The following is a 19,157-nucleotide window of genomic DNA, read 5'->3' as shown; positions in this document are numbered from 1 at the left end:
ATGGATTGCCTGGAGGCTTTGGTAATGGCGCAAATACGGGGGACAAAAAAAAGAATAAATAAGCAAAGCGTACAAAAAATTATTTTCGAATCGATTCAAATCAACGAATGAAAAAAATCAATTTTGGTTATTTTTCTTTTTTTTTCTTTCAACAAATCGTAAAATGAAAAGAAACAAAATAGGAAATGAGATTCATCGAACTTTATTTATTATTATTTTTTTGTTTAATTATTTTATTAATTATTAATATATTATAATACAGAAATATAAATCATTTTCTACCTAACGATAAAAAAAAGGGGTAAAGTGTAGATAAAAAAGAAATAAGTCAACAGAAATCCTTGAAAATTTTTGTTAAAGGTGAAATCCCACCGAACATTTCCCACACTTTTGGGAATCACTCGTGTAAGACATAACCAAAGAGAAAGAAAGAGAGAGAGAGAGAGAGAGAGAGAGAGAGATGAATTATTTTACGACTCCAACGACGATAAGAACGACGAGGAGATTTTCCGACGACGGAATTACGAATGAGGGGTAGAAAAAAAAAATAAGTGTTAAGCGGGAAAGAGAGTGAAAAGAGAAAGTGTAGGGGTAGGAAAAAGAGAAGTAAAAAAAAGAAGAAAAAAAAATGAACGAGAAAAACGCTTCAAAGACACTCGCCCATTTTCCACCTCCGACCCTTCGTACGTGGTTTTCCTTTTTTCTGTCTTTCTTACTCTTTGCCCTATCTTCCAACCCCTTCTAACACACTCGCTCTTCCTCTCTTTTTATCTTACTTTCATCTTCATTCTTTCTCTCTTTCTTTCACAAACACACACAAACATAATTTGCTCTATCACTCATACATTCATTCACCCTTTTTCTCTCATACAAGCACACACATAATTTGCTCTATCACTCATACATTCACTCATTCTTTTTCTCTCTCTTACACACAAATACACACATATCATTTTCTATATCACTCATACATTCATTCACCTTTTTCCTCTCATACAAGCACACACATAATTTGCTCTATCACTCATACATTCACTAACTCTTTTCCTCTTTCTTACCATACACATATATTTGCTCTCTCTCTCTGTTTATCTTTTTCACAAGTCTCTAATGAATATCTCGACGTGCGAGAGTCACGCAATTTGTAGCGGCTTTTGAGATAAAAAAGAAAAACCACAGAAAAGAAAAGAAAAGAAAATAAAAGGAAAAAGAAAAAAAAACGGAGAGTGCAGAGTTAGAGGAAAAACGCTTCGGAGTTTATTTATCACGTTGCGGCGGGGGCCGTTTGTTCTGTTGCCTTTTAATCTGCAAACGGATAAATACGGTCTGGCTGCGAACGAGGCCAGGTCTTTCCGTCGACGGAAAAAGAGGAAGAGAAGGAGAAGAAGAAGTGTGTGCTAGTGAAAAGAGGAGGAAGTTGTGCAGGAGGAGTTGGAATGGTGATGCAAACGTGAGGAAAAAGAGGCAGTGTAAAAAGGTGTTGCTTGTGTTGCTGCTGCTGCTGCTGCTGCTGCTGCTGCTACTGAAACTGATGTTTATGTTGATATACTGATACTATACTGATATACTTGTGGAAGGTCGGATAGCGAGGATACACGAGCTTAAAGATTTTCACAGGAAGAGGACAAAAATGGAGTCGTTGATAGATCGTGGGGGATGTAAACTGTAAAAGTGGGACGTGAGCGTGCCGTCTTACTCACCCCTCTCTCTCTCTTTAATTTCTTTTTTTTCTCTTATCCATTATTAAATTTGGATAAGAAATTTCTGTCTCCTTCTTTTTATATCCATATCATATTTCAGTACGCTACATTATACCGTTTATCTTTAAAATAATATTTAATAATTATTATCTTTCTTTTCTTTCATTTATTTTTTTTCTTTTCGTCCAAATTATTTTCAATTATCTTGATATATTGTCTTTGTTAATAGCAGATCATACTTTTTCTTCTTTATTTCTCATTCATTTATTTGTTCTCGTTTGCAAAAAAATATACTAGTCATTTGCGTGCAAGTCAATTGCTTGGCAAAAAGGGATGCACATAATTACGAAGAAGCTCATTTTACATACGTCAAGAAAACTATACGTCTTGTCGTGAGATGACTTTTAAACGAACCGCAATTTGACATGTTTGATTTTTACGTGTTTCTAAATACACATATATATTATTTACTTAAATTTATGTCTATAGTAGAAAGAATTGCTAACAGCATTTGATTTCTTTAAAACGGATATTTAATAAGAAAATTTAAAATTGTAGTAACAATTCAAACACAAAGTAGGTAATTCAAATGCGTAATAAAATCTAAGAAATGGAATTTGAAAGAAAGAAAAAAGATTTTGTTGGCTGTTAGAGTATTGGGGAGGGTTGGGGAGGGTTGGGGAGGAAGGGGGGAGGAGAGAGAAATACAATCGATCGGTTCTTTTGTATCACTAGCAAAAGCGTTACTATTCCTGAACGAGACGAGAACACGAACGTGTAACGACGCTATTAATGCCGATATCTAGCACTCTCTAGTTTATTGACGCTTCGAATGTGGTTGAATCCGATCGATGTATATATGGATATGTATTTGCTAATGCATTCATACGTGTCACGTATTTCCTTTTGTGGTAGCATTATTTTCTTAAATTCGGTCGAACGATATATCATGGAATTTGTATTTTTCTATCGAATCGTCAAATTTTACTCAATTCCCATGAAAACGCAAATATGAGTTAATTTGGTACGGTGATGATTAAATACAAAATTGTACGAGTATGATACATCAAAAATTATATCCAAAGATTAAATTGAAAATGATATAGAACGCGACACACACAAAAATGATTGACTTAATAATTCTTATTATATTAAATGTGTGTTTTCAGATGTGGATGTACTCGTTAGGCAGAGCATTACTGGACACAACACCAAGAGTGGCAGCTTTAACCGGGACGGTCTCGGTCTCACCCTCGTCAGCCCTTCAGTCGGTTTTAGCGGCCATGACAGAACCTGATCCTCGTCGACGTGCCTCTCTGATGAATCTTCTTGACGTAAGTTTCATAAAAGTAACGATTATAAAACTAATCTCTACTAAGAATTTTCATCATTTCATCTTTCTCATCTAACTTTCATTCACATTCATACGCACATATACATATATGAATAAAATGAAATATATTAAATGTGTGTGTTCGCTAAGAAATGTCGTTAATCTAAATTTTTCAATAATTTAAATTTTTAATCATTTATTATATTTGAAGGTTATCTAAGTCTTTAGGTACTGTAAGTTTTCAATAGATGACACTATATTTTTAATTGTGATGTTATTTTGTGTATTATGTTATAATTTACTAAATATTTTCGAATTATATTAAATCAACATTTTATAACAAAGCAACAGCAACGCTTAGCAGAAGAGCATCCTATATTATAAATAAATAATAATAAAAATTATTAAAGGATTATACATGTGAGATATTAAATATAAATATTTAGCGTGTGTGCCTGTGCGCGTTTGCGAAGGGGTTGAAAAATAAAATTCGAGAAACATATCGAATCGTCTATTTTCCGATAAAAAAAAAACATCTACTACTATAGAAGTAACGTATTGGCCGGTAGAAATAATTTAGGCGATATCACTCGGTGACTCCCGGTGCATTCTCATCTTTCAAATCCTCTGTGAATCCGTTGTTCTCTCTACTTTCAAAGCATAAATCCTTCGACGCCGATACGGATTTCATGAGATACTCACCCCCTCCTCCAACTGCACCCCTATCTTCTTCCGTTTTCTTTTCTATAGTTGTGATAAAAATTGAAATAATTTATTGCATATTTTCACATGCATAAACACGCATAAATACATTCATCTAAATTCACTTTTTCCTTTAATAATTTATTTCATTCAAATAATTGCAATAATTAATAATAACTATATATTTTTTATATAAATTGGATTAATCATTAACAAATTGAAATGTTCATCATCTCATAAAGATGAATGAAACGATTAAATGATATACAACACGTCTGAGAAATAGTTAGTCAATGTACCCAAGAATAGTTTCATTCATCAGGGTAACCCTTTGTAAACACACCGTAAATCATTCTAGTATCTCTTCGTATAGATGTTGTGAATCCTTGATGAATCTCTTCGTAGATCGTACTGTGAAACATTGACTAAGTTCTCTCATAGACGTTGAGTAAATCATTGACTCGTTTTATTCATAGACATCCTTGTTAATTATTGAAAAGTCATTACGTAAAATTAATTATCTTTAACTTGATTTATTTGCATTATTTCCTTGAAATTTTAATTGCACGATTAGGAACCTAAACGTTTAATCATTTCAATATTCATAATAAATTAAAAACATTAACAAAAATTGAATTGAAAATGTAATTTTCCAAGAATTGTATTTGAAAATGAATAAAGAAAATATAGAACATAATGAAGCAAGTAAATAAGTAATAAATTAGGTATGAGAATCGCTATGACGATAATTAACATGGCCGAAGAAGACGTCAGGAGCTAGAGGGTACTCGTGATGAACTTAACGCGATCGCATAGAGCCCTTGAACTCTCGCTGTGACGGACATGGAAGCCTGCTTTAATTGAATTATCTATCCGACGTGTATATGTGCGTGGGTGTATGTATATATGCGAAAAAGAGAGAGAGGAGAGAGAGGAGAGAGAGAGAGAGAGAGAGAGGAAGGTTTCCATGGTCATAGCACATAGTCGAAGCATTTGCATGTGACGCTTTAAGTTGGTCGAGTAGTTCGTTATGAATTTTTCATATAAAAAATAAAATAATGCTAATAATAATAATAATAATAATAATAATAATTAAAAAATATATATATTAATTAATATCTTATATTTTTGGGAAAACATTTAAACCCTCCAAAGCCAGAGATTAATTTTGGGATGCTTGTTACACATGTGTAATCTGATAAAGACCATTTATTGGATACATGTATTTGTGGATGTGTATATGTGTGTGTATGAAAGAGAAAGAAAGTTACTATAGTCATAGCACAGGGTCGAAGCATTTGCATGCATTGCTTTTAGTTGGTCGAGTAGTTATGAATTTTTATGATAATAGTTGAAAGATCAAATATTTTGTTCATTTCTAATTTCTAATATCTGACACTTGAAAGAAAAATTGTTAAATTAATTTTCACATTCTTGGTAATTTGGATTAGTATGATAAAAAATCGTATAATATTTTTTCCCTTTTCTAACGTACACCATCTCAAAGTTGAAATAGTTAGATTAATATGAAGAGTAAAAGTAAAAAAGTTAAAAACGTTTGATCAATGTAGTAACACGTTTACCGTATGATTTATTGTCGTTATTGATTATTTCACCTCGAAATAATACGCAGTGTGCTTGGCTAGGAAGCCAATCAATCCTCCAATGAATATTCAACGATATAAGGTTTTTCTTTTTTTTTTTTTTTTTTTTTTTTTGTAAATAATCGCAGCTGACGCAGCTTGTTTCGATGAATGTACTGACAATTGACTGTATCTTTTTTGTCACATGAATTTCTCATCGTTTTTCACATGCCTGCGTGTCAAATCAATATGACGTGACGATGATTGGTTGAACAGTAATAAGGAAATTGTTCAAGCATTTGCTGTTCAATCGTGTGCTCTGAAATTGGACAAATCGCGTGTCTTATGACATGTAAAATACACGTGTGTATTTTAATCTTTTTCTTACACACAAAAAGCACTACTGATTTATAATATACTAATAAAATTATATATATGTTTGTTAATGGAAGGATTGAATTGGTTGATAAAGTTTCGAGTAATTAGATAAGGGAGGGGATGGTCTAAAGAATAAGAGAAATAATTGCTATCACGAGCAGGAAATATTAATCGTCCGTTTTTGTCTTGAGTGGGAACGGCGTTGTCTCTAAAGTTCGTCATTCGCAGGGTGGAGAATACAAAGGAGTGATAATGGCCAACAGGGTCAGGTGGGTCACTTCTCCGTTGGATCATAGTCTATAGAATTGGGTGCTATTGTTCGTTCCAACTAATAGTTTGTCTACTGGAAAGTGGTACTTCCAAAATCGATCAATCGGATTATTCGAGTAATACAATAAATTTGCTGCAATTGATCTTATTGTTTGATGATAATTATTTGAAAAGAAACAAAAAAGAAACAGTAAAAAGAAAGAAATAAAAATCTTTTTATATATAATTATTCTCAAGAATATTCTAAAAAGTTTGTTGACATTTCTGTTTGTTAAGGTAATCTCGGAGTACTGCCGTACGCGTTTGCAAACAAAACCATTTACTCATATAGTCATGGACATGTACAGAGAAGTAATAAGATCTGCCCAATACGCGGCAAGAAAACGTGCGGCTTATCATCGGCTCAACGCTATACCTAATTTAAATAATCCAGTCGAACGATCCAATCAAAATTATCAGGGTCAACAGCAGCAACATGATCATCATCATCATCATCATCATCGTCAACAACAACAGCAACAGCAGCAACAACCACAACAGGGTCAAGACGAGCGAGCATCACAGAACGGACAAATCGAACAACAGAATTTAAAACAGCAAGTAATACGACGTTCGAACGAACAATTTCATCAACAAAAACAACAGCAACAACTAAGGCAACAGGAAGTAATAAATCAGCAGAGTCAAGTCAATCAGCTATTTCCAAAGAATCAACAAGACCAGCAGCAGCATCATCATCATAATCCTAATCATAATCCTAATCATAATCCTAATCTTAATCCTAATTATAATCATAATCATAATAATCATCATCATCAGAAGGGTGCACTTTTCAAAGCACAGTCGCGTAATTCACGTTCTCACCCAAATCTGACGAGTTTGTGTAACCAACAACAACAGCAACATCAAGAACATCAGAAACAACAGAGACGAACGGAAATGGCTTTGAGTAATTGCAGAGCGCAATTTCAATCTCAGTTGGATATTCAGACGAGTGGTAGCAGGCCTTCCCTTGCTTTACCAAACAGTCATCATCATTTACAGTATCAACAGCAACAACAACAACAGCAACAGCAACACAGTCACACACGAGCCTGCTCTCAGCCGGTTTCTACGCGGCTTCAACAGACAAAGAGCAGTGGCAATCTGCACACCATCTTCTCCGAGTGCGCTCCCACGGGAAACCCTTACAACGATCCAATATACGCCTTGCCTGTTAAACCATTCCTTAGCTCGCAAGATGTTCGTGTCAACGGATTCTCTGCTAAGACACCGGCACCAGCTCGAAGAGACAATGTTTACGCATCTAACGCGACTACCAGCAGGTTCGTTTAGTTTTATTTAACTTCCCTTGAGTATTTAACTTAATGAAATTTTTCTAATAAATATAAAATTCATATTTTAATTAACGATCATTCGAAATATTTGTTATTTCAGTAATCTCAATGGTGACATTTACGAAAGAACCAATCCATCCTTGCAACGTCAAAATTCGAATCCCCAAATTTCCAACAGGGATCATCAAACACAATTACAGCAACAACAATCGACGGAATTTAAAAGATTATCCCAACCAAATATTATAACGAGTGATCATCGAATCCCAAAGAACGAGGAACAGATGGTTCAACAACAAAATCAATTGTCTTCCATAAGAACAAGAGGAGGTGGAGCTCAAGGACCTCCTAAACCACCTCGAATAATCACCACTTTAAGAAAACCACCATTATCGGATATGGAAAGTAATCCAACAGAACCGCCAGCCAAACCGCCGAGGTATTCAAATAATTATTCTCTTCGAATAAATCTAATCTTAAAAATGTTTCAATAATATCTCGAAAGAACGTTATGTTTGAAATATTTTAACGACGAACAATGAACTCTTCCGATTATCACGAAAATGTATATGACGCTTAATGAATTTTCAAAAGGTATTGAATTATTGTCGTTAATCACGAGGAAGATTAACGTTCTAAATTAAAATAATTTACTTGAAATTTCATCAATCCTGTCAAAGATGAGAGAAAGAGAAAGAAAGAGGGAAAGGGTAAGGGAGAGTGAGAGAGAGAGAGAGAGGGAGAAAGATAACAGGGTAGAGGAAAAGTGGAATGGGATGGGAGTAAAGCATTAAATTAGGGAAGGAGAGAAAGAGGGCCTCGAAACGTTCTCAGATATTCTCGCACCCTTTATGCGGCCATTATTAAGTTTGGCCCAAGTCATACATCCGTGTTAATAAACGCTTTCAAGCGATCTAGGTCGGCTCTCTGAAGTTGCCACCTTTAAAGAGAGAAAGAGAGAAAATAAATGTAAGAGAGAGAGAGAGAGAGAGACTGGATCAAGCTTGAATCAAACGTTGTCTCTCCCTTTCTCTTTTTTTTTTTTTTTACGTGAATTCGATCTTTTTGAAATTGAGTTTGTTAAGGGATGAAGAATTCAATGATTCCTGCGAATACAGTTCTACGTTAATTATTTGTATATATTTAATTTTACTTATGACGAGATTATAAAATCGTGAGAACTGTTTTATACATATATTTTAAATAAAATAATTTTAAAATAATTTTTTAGTAATTTTGTAAAAATATCTAATAGTAAAATGATAGGAACTAAATGGAACATAAAATTAATAAGAGACGATAATTCATTTATCCAAGAAGGTAATGTTGTTATATGTGCAGAAATATAGTGAGAAATGGACCGAGAGCTCGACGTGGTAAAGCAGTTCAAAGAGCACCATCCCGACTTTACCGAACCATAGGCGGCGGACCAATGAGGTCATTTAATAAGGCACAATGCATCGGACCGGAATTTGTTGTACGTGCGAATCAACCACCAAAAACACTATGCGTCGGACAAGTAAAAGTAAGATTTAAAACAATTAAATATTATTATTTTTTTTTTATTAGTAGTTTTTCAGAGACTGGTTTTCTTTTTTCTTTTTGTTATCAATTCTTCCCAATCAAAATTACTTTAGTTCATATTGCATTGATCGAGATTATTATTACAATTAGTTTAAAAAAAAAAGTTATTGGATAGCAGATAGCAATGTTTTTTAGTCGAAAAAAAAACTAAAAACATATTTTCCGGTACCGGGAATCGAACCCGAGCCTCCTGGGTGAGAGCCAGGTATCCTAGCCACTAGACCATACCGGATTTGTGAAAAGGTCCGTTTACATAAAATTCATATTCTACCGAATGCATATTTCTTTGAAATTTAAATAGATTTCATTTTTACTAGAATTTTTATAGACAAAAACAATTTCTTTTATTATAACTTATAAATTTTATTCAACGTTAGAAATATATTTCGTTCATACTACACTTTCATTTACGTATCGAAGAAAAATATGTCCTATTATTCATATATAGTAAAATTTGTTAATTAAATCTAGTAAAAAAAAAAAAAGAAAATAAATAATTCTAAATGATAGTAGGTCTTATTAAAAAAAAGATATTCCGGTACCGGGAATCGAACCCGAGCCTCCTGGGTGAAAGCCAGGTATCCTAGCCACTAGACCATACCGGATTGGTGGAATGAGTCACTTGCTTGATGTCTTTGTCAAACTAAATATATATTCACGTATCTTGAATTGATTTTATTTTCAATAATAATTTTACAAACAAACAAAATATTTATTTAGCATTAAAACTTGCACATAAATATAATTAGACTGTAGGATGAAATATTCTATAATTTTCGAACTGCATTACAGAAATTTATACTTATAAACAATTACTATTTATTTAAAAACGAAACATTCTATACATTTTTAGGTCGAATTTATTATAACATCTGTGTAAAAATATAAGATATTCTATTAGAAAAAAAACTTATCGATTGAAAAAAAAAGAATTATTCCGGTACCGGGAATCGAACCCGAGCCTCCTGGGTGAAAGCCAGGTATCCTAGCCACTAGACCATACCGGACTTGTCAAGATGTTCAAGTTAAAGCTCATTTAAGCAACAAATCTAAAGTATTTTTTAGTCAAAAAGAAATATTCCGGTACCGGGAATCGAACCCGAGCCTCCTGGGTGAAAGCCAGGTATCCTAGCCACTAGACCATACCGGATTAGTTGATGGGGATGGAAATAAAATCAATTCCAATCGTACAATAAAAAAAAGCAGCATTAATAATAATTTTTATTATTTTTCATATTACAGGGTGGCAATTTGAGTCGAATTGTTGTAATAATGTTAACTGGACAACGCATGGAAGTTACTTGCGATTCACAAAAGATAACTGCTGGAGATTTGTTTCAGGTCAGTTAAACAACAATTATTATTATAAACATAATAGAACGATTATAAATGAATTTTAATTGAACAGAATCTAATCTCCATAATGAACTTGAGATTGAAACGATATATTTGTTCGCGGAACGACAAGCCGAATAGATGAATTCATTCTGTTATCGCGAGATGAACAATAATCGAAACTTGAATGGAAACTCGAGAGAGAGAGAGAAACCATTGAAGACTCAGCGGGAAGAGTGGTCCGTACTGATAAGACATTCAATTTGCTAGCCGATCATCTATCCACGTGTGAAATAGTTTCAGAGAGAAAGGTCTTGCCTTCGATTGTAATACACGTGTCTCATCATATTCCACACTTTGTATCATCGAGTAGTATAAGATGTAGATTGTGTCCTCTTCACAGAAGCCACAAATTTCATACCGTAAACTAGGCAGAAGTTCTGGCACCTTGCCAGAACTATTACCACTACACTACCATGATCGTGTTACACTTTACAACAAATCCACGAGTTAGTTATGCGATCTCTAGAATTACTGTACCGTTTTATCTACGAAAATAAACCGACCAGTAAATTCGCATTTGAAAATGAAACAAGAATGAAAAGTAATTTTAATAAAAATACTAGATCAAAAATGAATTGTTTTGTACAGGCCATAGTGCAAGCTGAAAATTTGGAAGAAAATTTCACGCTAGGATTAGCAGTTTTGTTAGCCGGGGATTTTGCTATTTTACCACCAGAAACGAAATTGAACAAAGTAGCTCCACCTGGTTGGTTGAACAGTGGCAAAAGCAAAGGTTCCTTAGGCCTTCCAACCAGTTTCATGCTTTACCTAAGACTTCGCTTTTTTTTACCATCGTTGCGTGGTATCAGGTTAGTAATTTACGTGCAAATAAAAAAAAAAAATAATTAAAAAACTGAATACACATAGAGATTGCGTGTCTCTTTTACAGAAATTGGATATCGAAACACTTGCTGTATCTGCAAATAAGGCGATGCATACTCGAGCAACAACTGGTATGTTCCTACTCTGAATTAATTTATTTAACCGGATTGGCACTTCAAGTCGAATTTGGTAATTACAATGCAAACGTAAGTGTAGAAAAGATTTTCTTTCGATATTTCCTTATCGTTTAGAGTCATTAGGAAAGTGGTGATCTATTTGAATGGTAATTTGATTAGGAACACGGCTGCGGTGATTACTTTTTGCTGGAACATTACGTCCCAGAATCGTTGATATTAAATATGGATCAGCATCACTCTAACGTGAATGCTGAAGCTTTGCGCATTCAACTACAACAAGCACATAGGGATCGTCGTGGTTTAGATTCGAACAAGGCCGAGGAGATGTTCATAACTCATTCCCAGTCCCTACAGGATTATGGGTCCCATTATTATATAGCCAGCGTAGATTGTAAAGAACTCGAAAAAGTTATGACACAACAAAAGAAAAAAAGATCACCGAAGAGAAACGTCGAAGTTGCGAGGGAGCACGAACGGAAAATATTTACGGACAAGAGAAACCTACAACTACCACCTCCTACGGTAGAATAGAAAATCTACCTGAAAATTCCAATGAAATTCTTCAACCCAAGATACGTTACAACGACGAACGTATAGCCGATGGCGGTAACGCTAAACCAAATACACATTTCAACATAAATCCCGAACAACAGATCTGTTCGAATCAAGCAACTTGTAGAATTTCAAGAAAAGATACTTGCATTAATAATAATAATAATAATAATCATAACAATAGTAATGCTCATAACAATAGCAAGAATAAATCGTCGAAAACCAAGAAGACTGATAGCAATGTCTGGTTAGCCATTCATGCTCAAGTACGTAATTCAAAAAATCCAATTAAATATTGTATTTATAATTGTTTTAAAAACATGAACTTTTTTGTAGGGTTTGAAGCTCTTCGAAAGAGGCGGGGAACCAAGAGAAAGGATGGAACTCGCTCAATTTCAATGGAGAGACATTCAGACGTTGAGCTACAGTAAGAATTGTCTGGTTGTCTACACGAAATTAAACGGGAAACGATGCAAATTCAAGTTACGAATGGATCACAGAAAGTAAGGGCTCTTTAAAGCGACGCATACCTTTAAGGAAATAAGATCGTTTTCGTTTAATTAATTAAATAATTTTCTAGGAGTTATTTCGCGTTCAAACTAACTTCCTTACATCATCAATTCTTCTTGAAACTACGTTCTGAACTTACATCGTTGCAGGGACTTGCAAAAGGTAAACAAAAATATAAAAACAAATGCAAAAGGAAAGAATAATTTGTCGAAGATTTATTTATTCATTTTAATTGTTTTAATTTCTTTTTTTTTTTTTTTTAGATTTTGGAATTCCGATGACAGTGGAAACGACAACGTCACCTTCAAAAGTGAAGAACGCCGATGGAAAGACAAAAATAACTATAGCGAATACAGTTAAAATACATCCCAAGTTGAACAGTTATCCAATGCAATTGGAGGAATATCAGAACAAAGAGAATGAAAATCCTCAGAAAGACACCAATGCAATAGTTCAGACTACCGAGAATCATGCTTTTTACTCGTCCGAAGAGGACGCCCTTTATGCTCAAGTAAATGTCAGATTAGAGCCCGAAGGCGAGTCACGCGACACCGAAGATGAATCTGAGGGAGACCTAATTAATCCGAATGAACCGATTTCACTGGATCTTAAAGAAAGAGACAGAGGGACGATTTATGCATGTTCGAGAATTAAAATTGACACGGAGTGTGTCTACGCTTTGCCAAAAATCATGTCAACCAATGATATAGATCATCTAAATGAAAAATCCGATAATCCTGAGGAACTTTATGCAGCGATCAATAAAGCTGGTCTATCGAGAAAGAAAAATTTTCCTGTTCCTGAAGAAGTCTGGGAAGTTTCCGATGTAAAAAAGACAATACACAAAGTAAAGAACAAATTTACATAAAATATTGTATTATTTTGTATTTTTTGAAACATTTGATCAACGATCTCGTTCGTTTCTGCAGATGAAAACGTCGAGTTTGCCGAATTATGGGACTCCAAGGCAAAGTACAGGTTTTCGAACACCAAGTTTACCACGTCGGTTAGGCGTAAAAATGGGCACTAGAGCAATTTACAGCAGTATTGGCCAAAAAGATCCAACTCTTACCGACGACGCTGAGTCGGTGTCGTTAAAATCTGACACGGAATCGTCGATAAGATCGTTTTCTGCAAGATCCACCGAATCACCGTTACCAGAAGCTTACGTACTCAGTGAGTAATAAAGATAAATATATAAATGCAATAATTATTAATAATTATTGTTAATAATAAATTGACGATATGTAAATGTTTTATTCATAGATGCGGATATAAGAACGGACGACGAAACATTCCACGTACCAGAGGAAGAATCAATATCAGCTTCATTAATGGCACGTTTAGAAGAATTGTCTTTCGCCGAAGAAAGGATTCTGCACACGATTAAATTGGAACGAGGACACGGTGGAAGTATTGGTTTGCAGGTGACCGAAGGTAACGACGGTGGGGTCTACGTGCAAGCAGTTTCAGTTGGTGGTTCTGCTGATATGGCTGGAAACGTGAACAAAGGTAAAACAAGCTAACACTATAAAGTATAACATTAGCCAATGAATAATGTATTGCTCGTAGGTGATCGGATAGTAGCGATAAACGGACAAAATTTACTGAATCTTCGATACGAGGATGCTCTGAAAATGTTACAAAGTTCGTCCGAGACAGTAGAACTTGTCCTATCTCAACCCGATTCAATAAAAAAGATTGATAATCGTAACATTGGTGTCGTAGAAAGCAATTATTTACAGTAAGTATTATAAATAAATTATTGTATATTCAAATGATAAATATAAGAGTTTAAATTGAGAAATGATTAATGGGTTACAAATTTTAGTGATATTAGATTTGATGCTTCATCCGAAGCTGAGACGTCTAGCATGACGAACAAATTGCTGATTCAGAAAACAACGGATGTTACTTCGGTACAAAACACATCTAGTGCATATAGTAGTGCTGCTTCAAGCGCTATGGGTAACCACCATGCTAACAGTTTGTACTTGGCCGATCTTGTCGATAACAACGCTCTCAAATCCGCTAGTATGCTTCTTAGTATTGAAGATTTTGATGTTAGTAGAACCAGTCGTCAAGTGTTCATATAATTAGGTAAATATCTTTTTGTATTTTTATCAATATTCTTATTCTTTTTTATATTAATTTAATATTAATTAATTGTTCACGCATACAACGCCATATGCGAATACTGCCAGAGTTTCGATTTTTTCCTTAACATCCTCTACAAATTTGTTAATAATACAATTATTTATTTAATTTATTTTTAAGATAAAAATCTTGCGTTTAAAATATCTAATAAATTGATTAAATTGTGTACACAAAATATAATTGAAAGCCACTCAAGAGTTTTTTTTTTAAATGTTCGTTTTTTCACTTGCACAGTCCACAAAATGCTACTTCCGCTTTCATTATCAATCTTTACCTTGAAGACGTATCGCGAAATTTTAAATCTCGTTAAGAATATTACGTCTTGACAGTGCAATGCCGAGACGACAAGAGAGAAAAGAGAGAGAGAGAGAAAGAGAAAGAGAGAAAGCTAGTGCTATCTACGATCATTCTAATCGAATTATTTTCATCCCCTTAACGAAGCCCCATCCTAAGTCACCGAGCGAGTCCATTCGTTTATTCTTACCATTTATTCGTACAATGAGAATTATTAAATTCACGGCTAAAGGAATGTCATCTTTCTCGTTTTACTTCCTCATCGAATAAAATTAAATATATCTTAGTGTTGAGAAAGTTCTTTGGATAATTTCTTAATTAGAACACCTGGATGTTCAGTTTTTTGTAATAAAAAAATTTACTGTATTTGTAATTTCTTAGAAAATAGCATACTAATTTTATCAAATTTAAATATCAATGAAATATGTTTGATCATTTAAAAGATGTACGCGCGCGCGAAATTATTTCAGTAATTGTAATTATATAAGAAGGACAGTACTATATAAGTGTATTTTTTATAATTTAAAAATATCACTCTAATGAATTTTATTATAAAAAATATCTAGAAATTTATTAGATAAAAAAAGATATAATCTATAAAATTAAATTACTAAATAAAGATAGACGTGTAAGCCTTTGTAGAAAAAAAAAAAAGAAAAAACAAGATAGACTATTATTGAACGAGCTTGAACAGAGTAAGGGTGGGGTAAAAACGTAGTCTATCATTTCTAAGGAATCACCTTTAGTATTTCTCGGTCTAACGCCGTGATCATATCTTTTTCGTATCGGTTTAACACTGTAATAATAATTAGAATAATAATACTAATAATAATAAAAGGACAAAACACGTGAGACGCGATGTACAAATGTGAGCATCTGTATTGGTCGATTTTTATTTTTTTATTGATAAAATATCTACGACATCTTTCGAGTACAAATTATTAGAGAAAATGAGAGAGAAAGATGTGTGAATAACAAAAAAACGAGCAAAATGTTTCTTCTGATCGTAGGTGAGACAACCCCAACACCGCCACCCCATCCACCACCACCGGTGCCACCCAGACGAAGAAAGAAAAAAATAATAAACGCAGGAACTCCTCCGAGGGAAGAAGAAAAACAAGAAGAAGTAAAAGTTAGGATATGTGCGAAGAGAATTGATCGGAAACGTCTACCTCCACCACCTCCACCTTTTCAAATACCAAGAAAAAATAAGACCAAACTCGTTGATAAAAATCAGATTCAAACGAGGATTATAATTCATGAACCATCTCCGAAAGTTTACGAGGACGAACAAAGTGAGATTGTTTCGTTAGATTATTCTTCTAATTCTGAAAATAATGTTTTGAAAACAGGGGATGCAAGTTTGAAGAAAGAGTTGAGGGTTGATGAGAAGCCTAAGAAAGAGTTGACGATGAGTTGTGACAAAAATTACAAGGTTGATGAGGATCCTAAGAGAGAGTTAAAGGTCAATGAAAATGAAAGGCCCAAACAGAAGTTGAAGGTTTATGAGAGTCCAAAACGAGAGTTGAAAGTTAGTGAAAGTGTTCAAAATGATTTCGAGGTTGATGAGGATCCTAAAAGTGAATTGAAAGTCAATGAGAGGCCTGAAAGTGATTTGAAGATTTATGAAAGTCCCAAAAGAGGTTTCAAGGTTGATGAGAGGCCTACAAGTGAATTAAAGGTTGGCGAAAGTCCACTAAAAGAGTTCAACGTTAGTGAAAGTTCACTAAGAGAGTTCAAGGTTAGTGAAAGTCCGCTAAAAGAGTTCAAGGTTGCTGAGAGTCCACTAAGAGAGTTCAAGGTTGCTGAGAGTCCTAAAAGAAATGTAAAAAATAATGAAAGTCCTAAAAACTACAAATCATCTATTACTTCACCCAGATACGGGGATATAGTCAGGAAACAAGAATTCAATAAATATCCACCCTTATTTTTCACCCTCGATGATCTTCAAAATGTCATAACAGACAATCCACCAATTGAAAACAGATTGGAAGAGTCAAGAATCGAAGAGAATGTGATAAGAAATGTCATTGAAAAAGAATTGAACGTTGAAGACGAAGTTACGAATGATTCTTTCATCGATAATAATATCACCGATGAAAACGAGATTTGTTTTCGCGTAACACCGACAAATTTCCCCTTCGAGAAATGTTTAGAAAGATGGAAGACATCGTTAGAAGACAACGCGGAATTTGGGATCGATGAAAGGAACAGTTTTATTTTTGAGGATTACATCGACAGAAGTAACAGGTTGAACATTAGACGATCAAGATCACCCATGTGTTATGATATTCTTGAAACTGATGGAAATATCATCGAGGAACACACAGCAACCAAAGTGAGATTCGTGATTGAATCACCGAGTTCTTCCACTCCTGAATTTGATAGTCTTCCAAATATCGATTCGATCCTGAACGAAGAAACCTCCGAACAACCGATAAATAATCTCCAACAAAATCAGAACATTGAAGCTCGCGACAACGCTGATTTATTCGGTGATATACCTTTCGGTTCGTTATTGCAGAACAATAACGATGAAAAATCCGAAGTAATTTATTCGGTTAATTTATTTAAAGAAAATTTCGAGAGTGAGAATAAAGGGGAGCAAGATGAAGATAGATCTAACAAGTTTTCTTATAATACTATATCCTTACCTTCGGAAAATTGTTTTACAGAGAAAGAGATGACGGTAGGTGAATTTGAGGTAGAACGTAGTTTATCTCAGAAACTATCAGGGGAGTTAGAAAGTTCTAAAAACAATAGCACCAACTCAAACGCAAACAACAATAACAACAAGAGCGTTGATTACATTCGGGAGAATAATAATCAGAATACTGTGAATATTCTTGAAGATGAAAACTATAAACCGTATTCACCAAAACGATCGAACACGAACGAACGTAGAAAAATTTTTGTAACTCAAGCAGTTCGTAGTTTCATGAACGACGATTCTTTAGTTTGGGATGAATCCGATGAGGAAGATGAAGAATTTATTGATCAAAATTCTTTAAAGTTAGAAATTGTGAAGGAAGATAAAAGTCAAGATTCAAGTGTGACAAGAATAGAAGAATTAAAAGGAGGATCGATTTTAAGTGTGCCAAGTTTCGAAGAGTCTATCGATAAGATCGTTGATGATTCAATGAGCAAAGAAAGTTGTAGTAATGGTAGTTGCAGTGTTCCAGTTAGCGTTAGACGAAATTCTTTTTTAGAAACTATGCTATCGGATGGTGAAAATCAAGCAAATTGGAATACTCAAGGATATTGCGAGATCGTAGCGATTCATCCAAAAAATGATCATCCATTGGTTTCGATCGAGGAAATCAATAAAAGAGATTCGAATTTACAGGAACTAAAAAAGAAAAAGAATCGATGTAATAAAGAAGAAAATGATAAGAATTCGTTGAAAGATAAACAAAAGGATATCGTAGACGTAAAAAGCAACGTTCTGAATGAGCTGCTATCAAACTTTGCGACGATCAAATTGAGAAGTGTGGTGGAAGAAAAGAAAGTGAAAGAGGATTCAGTGAATCTAAAGAATGTAGAGTTTGTCTTTTCAGATAAGAAGGATAAAGTAGAAGAAGCAGAAATAGTAGTAATAAAAGGAAAAAAAAATGATGTGGCAGATGAAGACGCAAGGAAGATTACTACGAACCAGATGGCGGTTCAGCGAATTCAAGCGGAAATAAAGGAGAGCCGACAGCTGGACAAGCAGATGAAAAAGTCCAAGAGTCAAGAAAAGATTTCCGTGTCTGACTTAAATCTTACGTATCTTAGAGATACGAAAGATCGATCGAAGGTAGTTAAGAATATCGACGATAATTCTGTTCATGAAATTGTTCAGAATGAAATGATGAACAAAAAAATGATTGATAATTTAGAAGAAGAAGAAGAAGAAGTGTGTAGAAATGACTTAGAAGAAATAGATTTTAAAAAGAAGAAAAATGATACAGAAGATAGCGCTGATAAGTGTGCCATAGTTAGAGAAAAGACTCCCATTGTAATAACCCATCGTAATAATGATGACAATAACAGGGCCATAACGACACCCGTAGATTTAAGTAACGACCAATCGTTAGCTGATCATGATGAGAATCTAACGATAATTCCCGGTAGCGTTAGGAATTTTGTTAAGTATTATGAGATCCGTCAGGAAACGACGGCCTTTGAAGATTCTAAAATTAATGATAGGAAGACATTAGTTAGATCGAAGGAAGAACGTTCGAACGTATCGAACAAGATCAAAAATTTCGAATTTAAGGAACAATTGAAGGCTGCGAGACAAGATTGCTATGCAGAATACAAAGAAGGAAAGATTAATGAAAAGAAGGATGATTGCAGCCTGATGACAGGTCCTGAATCATTGACAAACGAGATTAGTTACACCGTAATCGTAAAAAAAA

The 19,157-nt window shown here is 34.2% G+C and overlaps 1 protein-coding gene and 4 non-coding genes across 5 annotated transcripts in view; 1 reads left to right on the top strand and 4 right to left on the bottom strand.

Moving 5' to 3' along the window:
* LOC107067064 (uncharacterized) overlaps positions 1 to 15,904 on the top strand; it is a 36,986-nt gene extending 21,082 nt beyond the window's left edge. Inside the window, 17 exon segments of the mRNA XM_089170770.1 lie at positions 2,870 to 3,034; positions 6,243 to 7,291; positions 7,404 to 7,742; positions 8,645 to 8,828; positions 10,130 to 10,228; positions 10,874 to 11,094; positions 11,175 to 11,313; positions 11,404 to 11,671; positions 11,674 to 12,062; positions 12,133 to 12,299; positions 12,377 to 12,468; positions 12,570 to 13,153; positions 13,236 to 13,482; positions 13,573 to 13,818; positions 13,879 to 14,050; positions 14,138 to 14,406; positions 15,768 to 15,904. Coding sequence (XP_089026896.1) covers positions 2,870 to 3,034; positions 6,243 to 7,291; positions 7,404 to 7,742; positions 8,645 to 8,828; positions 10,130 to 10,228; positions 10,874 to 11,094; positions 11,175 to 11,313; positions 11,404 to 11,671; positions 11,674 to 12,062; positions 12,133 to 12,299; positions 12,377 to 12,468; positions 12,570 to 13,153; positions 13,236 to 13,482; positions 13,573 to 13,818; positions 13,879 to 14,050; positions 14,138 to 14,402 — 4,626 coding nt within the window. The 3' untranslated portion in view covers positions 14,403 to 14,406; positions 15,768 to 15,904.
* TRNAE-CUC (transfer RNA glutamic acid (anticodon CUC)) lies at positions 9,048 to 9,119 on the bottom strand. Its single transcript has one exon. It is a non-coding gene; the product is annotated as a tRNA-Glu (tRNA).
* TRNAE-UUC (transfer RNA glutamic acid (anticodon UUC)) lies at positions 9,421 to 9,492 on the bottom strand. The gene has a single exon. It is a non-coding gene; the product is annotated as a tRNA-Glu (tRNA).
* On the bottom strand, positions 9,823 to 9,894 carry TRNAE-UUC (transfer RNA glutamic acid (anticodon UUC)). Its single transcript has one exon. It is a non-coding gene; the product is annotated as a tRNA-Glu (tRNA).
* Positions 9,966 to 10,037, bottom strand: TRNAE-UUC (transfer RNA glutamic acid (anticodon UUC)). The gene has a single exon. It is a non-coding gene; the product is annotated as a tRNA-Glu (tRNA).
* Positions 15,905 to 19,157: the final 3,253 nt, after the last annotated feature.

This window comes from Polistes dominula, unplaced genomic scaffold (genome assembly GCF_049000335.1).
Source record: "Polistes dominula isolate Pdom_NZ unplaced genomic scaffold, Pdom_raw_medaka contig_79, whole genome shotgun sequence".
NCBI classification, from domain to species: domain Eukaryota; kingdom Metazoa; phylum Arthropoda; class Insecta; order Hymenoptera; family Vespidae; genus Polistes; species Polistes dominula.
The sequence above is the reverse complement of the archived record's forward strand: the minus strand, read 5'-3'. Positions and strand labels throughout refer to the sequence as shown.